Raw genomic sequence first — 7,583 nt, forward strand, 5'->3', positions numbered from 1 at the left:
GGTGTACCTGGATGGAAGCTGAGACGGCAGGCGGGAGAGCTTAGCAGGGTGGAGCCACCACTGCAGGATGACCTGGGAGTCTAGTGGGTTGGGGAAAGTCTGACCTCTTCCTTGCTGGGCTCCTGCCGCGGGCCAGAAGCAAACTCACCCCTCCGATGGCTGTCTGCTATAAGTCAGTGCCCCTTGCTGGTCATGAATGTCGCTGAGCTGACACCCTCATTCATTTCTTTAAAGGAGTTTTTCACATCCTGTATAAGGGACTCTATTATTCTCATAATGTTACGTTTAAGGTCGATTTCTTCTACTTCTTCTGGAATAGGGTGTTCAAGTCTTCCTATTGCGTGTTCACTGGATTCTGGTGTTGTCATGTTGCTTTTCTGGTTATTGGAGGAATTCTTGCATTGGTGCTCTCCCATCTCTTTCTTCAAATGCAACCAGGAAAGTCTTGGTGTCTTGGTCCAATCTTTGCTGTGACTGTCTATGTACTTAGGGCTTTTCTTGGTCTCCTCTCTCTTAGGACCCCTCAGTACTGGAGGTGGTTCACAGATCCCCTGTGCCCTGAAGCAGACTGTGCTTGTGGATTGAGGAACTCCACAGATGGAAAGAAGTGCCTGGGGGCAAGATGGTATGGGGTAACTAGTGAAAGCCAGTAGCTTGGGAGACATCCCGCTGAATGGCCAGAAACATTTAGGGAAATGGAGGGGGCATATACTCCATTCCCAAGACCTTCCGGTCAGGTGGATCTCCTCAGTGCAGGAGCAGGAACTCTTTCTGGGCCAAAAACTTCACAGACCAAAGGGCAGGCTTGGGAAAGGCAGGGTCATGTGGAACAAAGAAGCTCCTGCAGCATGAGCTGGAGGGGCCCTGTACTCAGTGCTCAGGACCTTCCAGTCTGGCGGGCACACACCCCCTGGATGGATCTACTCAGTACAGGAGCAGGGCAGTCTGTGTCTTTTGATTGGGGAATTGAGACCATTCATGTTTAGAGATATCAATGAGTAGTGTTTGTTGATTCCTGCTATTTTGTTTTTATGGTATGTGTTTGTGTGTGTGTGTGTGTGTGTGTGTGTGTGTGTGTGTGTGTGTGTGTGTGTGTGTTTCTACCTCCCTTGATTTGCAGGTATGGGATTATTTATTGCTTGTGTTTTCATAGATTTGGTTAATTTCTTTCAGTTGGAGCTTTACTTCTGTAGGACTGGATTTGTAGATAGATACTGCTTAAGTTTGGTTTTATCATGGAAGATCTTATTTTATCCATCCACAGAGATTAAAAGCTTTGTTGGATGTAGGAGTCTGGGCTTGCATCTGTGGTCTCTTAGAGTCTGTAGAATATCTGTCTAGGACCTAATGACTTTTAGAGTCTCTACTGAGAACAGGATCATTCTAATAGACCCATCTTCAGATGTTTTGGGGGATCTCTCCCTTGAAGCTTGTAATATTCTTTCTGTGCTCTGTGCACTCAGTGTTTTGATTAGAATGTATCAAAGGCACTCTATTTTCTGGTTCAGTCTCTTTGGTGCTCTGAATGCTTCTTGTACCTTGATATGTGTCTTCTTATTTACATAAGGGAAATTTCCTTCTAAGATTTGTTGAAAATATTTTCTCTGTCTTCCTCTATTCCTATAATTCTTAGGATTGGTCTTTTCATAGTGTCCTGGATTTCCTGAACATGTTTTATACCATGTTTTTTTAAGGTTTAACATTGTCTTTGACCGTTTCTTCAGTTACGTCTTCAATACCTGAGATTCTTTCTTCCATCTCTTGTACACTGTTAGTGAGGCTTGCCTCTGAAGTTCCTGTTTGAGTTTCTAAATTTTTGTATCTAAATTTTCCTCAGTTTGGTTTTCTTTATTGATTCTATTTCTTCATTCAAGTCTTGAACAGTTTTATTTATTTTCTTCCATTGTTTGAGTTTTTATAGATTTCTTTAAGGATTTTTTTCATTTTCCTTTAAAGAACTTCTTTCATATTCACAAGGGTATTTTAATGTCTTGCTCTTGCAATTTAGCTATGCTGAAATACTCTGAACCTACTGTAGTAGGGTTGCTGAATTCTATTCAAGACATATTGTCCTGGTTGTTATTGACTGTATTTTTATGCTGGCATCTAGGCATCTGGGTTTGGAAAGATTTTAAATCCAGGTGCTGATATCTAGTCTTTGTTGTTATTGTTGTGTTTAATTCCTTAATTTCTGCTGCTCCGTTCTTAAGAGAATGTGGTAGTTGTGCATCGCCTGGTAGAAAATCCCTCTGGGATCCTGATAGGTGTGGCCACTAATGTTCCAGGCAAATGTGTTCCTAGATATTAGAATATGACACTTGGGAATGGAGATAGGCTGTGAGGGGACTGAGGGAGTCTACAGGAGAGAGGAAATCCAGGAGTTCACCAGGATCTGCTTAGTCCCCTGGTAATGTGGGCAAAGAGTGAGGAGAGTCCATAATAGATAGTCTGCTCCAGAGTAGAGGATGAAACTGGGAGCTTGGTTATGGAGGGGAGACGGGAGCATGAATGTCTGAAGCTCACCTGCCTGCTTCATTGATCTACTTGACTCTCTGGCAGGTACTGTTTGTGGGCTCCCAGAGAAGCCTGCTGGAGTCAGAATCTGGGATGACAGTGGGGAGGAGAAGATCTGCACTGTTTGTTGGTGATGGGGGTTGGGAGTGGGGAGTGGGACAGGGAGTGGGGAGGTTACAGCATGTGAGCTGCTACAGAGGTGGAGGTGAGACTGCCTGCCTCCTAGTGGCTTGTGGTTTCCCAGGGAATGTCTGCTGGTCGTGGAGACTAAGAGAAAGAAGTGAGTGAAGGGGGAAAAAGGTTGGAGGAGAAGACCCTTTTCACTAGACACGGGATCAGGGAAGGAGATGAGATTGCACCTGGTGGTCTGTTACAGAGCTGGGGATGAGACTGGGGGATTGGACTTGGAGGAGAGCTGTATGTGGCTTGGGTTGTGGAGGAGACTTGAAGATCTGTGATTAGGTTGTTTGCTTCTGTAGCAGAAGTGGCCTTCAGGGTGGAGGGGGATGTCTGCTAGAGGTTGGGAATGGGACAAGGCAATGAGTTGTGGGAAGGGAATTGGGAGGGGAAAATCGACTTGATCCTGTGGGAATTGGGGATGCCTGATGAGCCCTTATCTAAAGACACCCACTCTTAGGATGGAGTTGAACTGCATTGGCATGAACATTTTTTTTTTATAGAGAGAGTCAGCATTGCTAAGATATACATTGGACACAAAGAGTTCCTGCCATAGTTAAAGAAATCAGTAGCACTATGAACCACAACAGTGCATGCATTCATTACAACTTCAAGCCCCACTGAAGAACTAATGAAGAAAAATCTTTAGCTCTATCATTCAGATAGGAAATTTCTTGAAAAAGTAAAATGAAATAAACTCCCATTATGGTTTCACCGAAATTATTTTTGTGTTTCAAATGCTGCTGCTGATTATCTCATGAGGCCCATTTTGAAGTCCAGGATAACTTTCCATGGAGACTCTCTGATCTCAGGGTCTCAGAGAAGAGCTTTCCTCCCAGAGCTAAGGTGCTAGAGAGGTCAGGCAGAGGAACAGGCAGTGTGGGCAAATGCACTTTATTGACATGCGGGACTGAGGAGGGAGTGTGGATTTTTAGTTGGCAGCAATAGTCTCTTGAATCCAGTCCACATAGTTGCAGACCTTGGTGTACACGCCAGGATTACCTGCCAAGGCACAGCCATAGCCCCAGGAGACAATACCCTGGAGCTCTCCATTGCAGACCACAGGGCCACCGGAGTCACCCTGGAATGGAGAAATAATGTTTAAAGACAGGTCATGCACAAAAAGGATCACATCTACTCTTACCTTAAGACCTCATTCTAGCTACCTTGTGATTTCATTTGTTTTTCATTGAAACACATCCCCTAATCTTACTAACAAGATGAAATTGCATCCAGAGTAGATCTCACTTGCCCCTGATCCCACTGCGTGAACCTCTAGTCTCACAAAATTAGACTTTCAAATCCCACTCCCAGAACAGGGGGTTTCATATGCAAAGGGAGCCAATCACCTGGCAGGAATCTTTGCCTCCCTCCAGGAAGCCAGCACAGACCATGTTATTGGTGATTTCCCCAGGGTAGGAGGCTTCACAGTCAGCCTGAGACAGCAGTGGGGCGTCCAGGCACTGGAGCAGGTCTGGGTTGTTCACTTTGAGGAAAAGTAATGATCAAAGAAAGAAGAAATATGCATTAGAACACCCTGAGGAACAATGGTTTATTCCTGAACATCATTAGCAATCACCAGAGAGATTATTAAGAGAATAAATTCTAGTAAAGAATTATAGCTTTCTAAATCTATAAACTGACCATTATTGATCCTGTTTTCAGTAAAATAACATCATGCATTTGCCCTCTTTAGGTTACAGGGGTGAACTTCGTGATATTTTGTATCTCTTTGGTACCAGCTATACTCCTATTCTAGTTGCCACTTCAAACATATTTACATCATAAAAGTCAGTAAGTTCCAATCCGGAGACATGGCTGGTTTTGGAAAACATGGGAAGGAAGGGATGTAGCAGGCGACTGGTTCTACTCACCACCAAAGCTGAGGGTGTTGCCCCAGCCAGAGATGAGGCACTGAGTGCCAGCAGCTGCACAGGAGGTGGGCAGAGCTACAGGGGCCACTCGGGCATTGAGGCTCACAGGGGAAGAAAGCTTGATCAGCATGATGTCATTGTCCAGGGTTCTTGCACTATAGTTTGGGTGCCTAATGCTCTTGGAGGCAGTGATAAACTGCTCATTGCCTTCCAGGAGGTTGATGTTGTGCTCTCCCAGCCTCACTTGGATGCGGCTGTTGGAAAGAAAAGACATGGCAGAAAGGTTCCCGCACATTACCTAAAACACCCCAGGTTCCAAAGGTTCATGCTCAGGGTGCCTTAAAGGAGAAGCTCTTTAGTGGTGGACAATTTCTGGTTAGGCATCCTGGCCACTTTATCTACAGAGATTGTCAGTACATGGGGTATAAAATAAAGGAGTGCAGTTTGAACTGGTTTTTAATCTGCCATACCACAGTCCCTCATATATCCAGGGATGTGGACCCAAGGTAACATTTAATGCACACCCCACTCTCTGAGTCTTTGTTAGCTACAGTAGGAGCGATGAATAATACTTCTCACTTTGTTAAAAACTATTATGTGGGCCCTAATCCTGCGAAGACCAAAGTGTTATGTCAGGATGCACACCAGTATGATATAGGACCCAGAGAAATTTACATTCTTGCTTCAACTCCAGAAGTATTGAGCCATACTCTCGGCCTGGGTTCAGTGTTTTAAGACACCTCATCATCTTTGTGATGCACACTCAGGTCTGAGAACATACAGTAGAGACTGCATCAATTTCACCAATATTTAGCTGTATTTTTGAAAACTTGGAGTTCATTATTCTTTTTAGCTATTGGTCCTTATACAAAGTTCTTGCTTAACTTTCTCACTGGTGTCTAGGATAGCAAGATAAATTCTTCTCAGTTTAAAGACCCGTGATCCTTGCTATTGTTGAGTTAGTTTGAGGAAGTGAAAGGCTTACTATTCTGGTATCACATTTCATTTTTGTTCATGATACTGAGAGCTTCTGCCAGCAGCTTCTTTTCTCCATGGTTTTCCCCATTCACCTTACAACTTCACCACTTGCTCAGGTGCTATGTTCTTCATATGACCCAGGCTGTGGGCTCTGCAGCCAGGTCCACCACTTACCTCTTGTAGCAATGAGCTGCAGACACCACCCACTCGTTATTGATGAGGGAGCCTCCACAGAAGTGGTACCCAGAGTTCAGAGACACCTGGTAGGGAACAGAATTCTCGCTGCAAGTGTATCCTCCGACGATCTTGTCATCATCAACAGGAAAAGCAACTTGAATGGAAATAGGAAATGAAAACAAGCCAATTTATCAGGGTGTTAGAAGGTGAAGTCATTGGCTCTATGGCAGTTTAAACCCTTAGGATTTCTTTCTTTTTCTTTTTCTTTTTTTTCAGATTTTATTTATTTATTATGTACACAACATTCTGTCTCCATGTATGCCCACACACCAGAAGAGGGTGCCAGATCTCATTACAGATGATTGTGAGCCACCATGTGGTTGCTGCGAATTGAACTCAGGACCTCTGGAAGAGCAACCAGTACTCATAACCACTGAGCCATATCTCCAGACCCCCTTAGGATTTCTTACTGGGTCTAATGACTGTAGGAAAATTGGGATCCCTCTGTCTTCAGTATGTACATAGATTCTAGGGTTTCCCAGTATTGGGCTCTGCAGGACAGATAGGTAGTTCCCACAGTGCTCAGATCTCTTCTGAGCATCAGGGTTGAGACAGCAAGAACTACCTAAGAACACACTTAGTGGGATCCCATTAGAAGCCAGTTTTGCTCATGACCTGCTTTACTTGTTTGTGCCACATGAATGTTGGCTTTTTTTTTTTTTTTTGGAGTATCAGGATAATTTGACATAGGCCAGCTTCCGATAGAAATCAGCACTATACCCTGAGGCCAGAACAGAAAGGAATTCCCAGCCTCCTTAGACACAGGGAGAGCACAGCAACTGGGCAATGTAACAGTACTTCTTTACTTTCAGTGTGTGACTGGTAAGATCAACCTTATCTCAGGACTTTAGCATCCCAGTAAACACACAGGACCCAGTCAGAACTCTAATGGTCAAATCTTGGGCAAAAATATGCTTTCCGTGTCCTCAGGCATGTTTTTTCCTTAAGAATATCTGTGGAGGAAGTATCACAGACTCACTGGGACCAAGCAGTGGTCATGCCAGGCCTACCTTTCAATATTCCCTCTCTTGGCACCAATTACAAAGCAGACCGGTGGCGAAAGCAGATTAAAGGGGAAGTGAGAAAGATGAAGGAGAGCCCAGGAAAATGGGGAGAAGATCTACGAGGTTGGTGAGACTATCCGAAGGTAGAGAGAGCATTGGGACAGTTCAGACATTCTAGTTAGTGGGCTGGAAAGAGCTTGGAGAAAGGCATGGAACTCACCAGCAGCTCCCACAAGGGCCAGAATCAGGAGAGCACTCATGGTGGCAGAGGGTAGTGAGTATGGGAAGGAAGCCTGTCCTTATAGCTCCCTAGAGAGAGGAAGGCATAACAGGGGAGGGGTCGTTGTCCTGCACAAACACAACTGCACATTTCTCTTTCCCAGAGTCTTGCATCAGCTTTGATGTTCGGCGCCCTTGTCACTAGGAGACTTCCAGGTGACTGGAAAATGTTTTTTCTCACGCCAGAGAGTGAGAGCAAGCAGGGAAAGTCAAGCCCCCGCCTACACAGTGGAATTCCTAAGGCTGAGGAGATGAGCGTTAGGAAGAAAGTGTCTAGGACCCTTAGAAATCCTCTAACTTCGTGGTTATTAATTGAAGAAATTTGAGGATGGCCTAGTTCTGGTAGCTAGCTAGTGGGCCTGTTTGGAAACAGCCTGATAGGAAATCAGTGTAGCCTAAGCCTTTCACCTGTGAAGCCAACTAATCTACTGAATAGGAAGAAGAAATTAAAGGTCCTTGAGGCTCTGAGGTCCACAATTAGAGCAGTAATGATGGAAAAGCAGGAGGTGCAGAGTTCCTT

At 44.7% G+C, this 7,583-nt stretch overlaps 1 protein-coding gene across 1 annotated transcript; it reads right to left on the minus strand.

Moving 5' to 3' along the window:
- Window positions 1–3,569: 3,569 nt before the first annotated feature.
- Window positions 3,570–7,135, minus strand: LOC148117897 (trypsin-4). The gene is made up of 5 exons (XM_087901881.1): window positions 7,005–7,135; window positions 5,718–5,874; window positions 4,566–4,819; window positions 4,041–4,177; window positions 3,570–3,772 (listed from the first exon to the last, which is right to left on the minus strand). Exons 1-5 carry the CDS (start codon window positions 7,042–7,044, stop codon window positions 3,623–3,625), a joined length of 738 nt encoding a protein of 245 aa, XP_087758007.1. The 5' UTR covers window positions 7,045–7,135; the 3' UTR covers window positions 3,570–3,622.
- Window positions 7,136–7,583: the final 448 nt, after the last annotated feature.

Source organism: Myodes glareolus, chromosome 25, assembly GCF_982192425.1.
Source record: "Myodes glareolus chromosome 25, mMyoGla1.1, whole genome shotgun sequence".
Taxonomy (NCBI): domain Eukaryota; kingdom Metazoa; phylum Chordata; class Mammalia; order Rodentia; family Cricetidae; genus Myodes; species Myodes glareolus.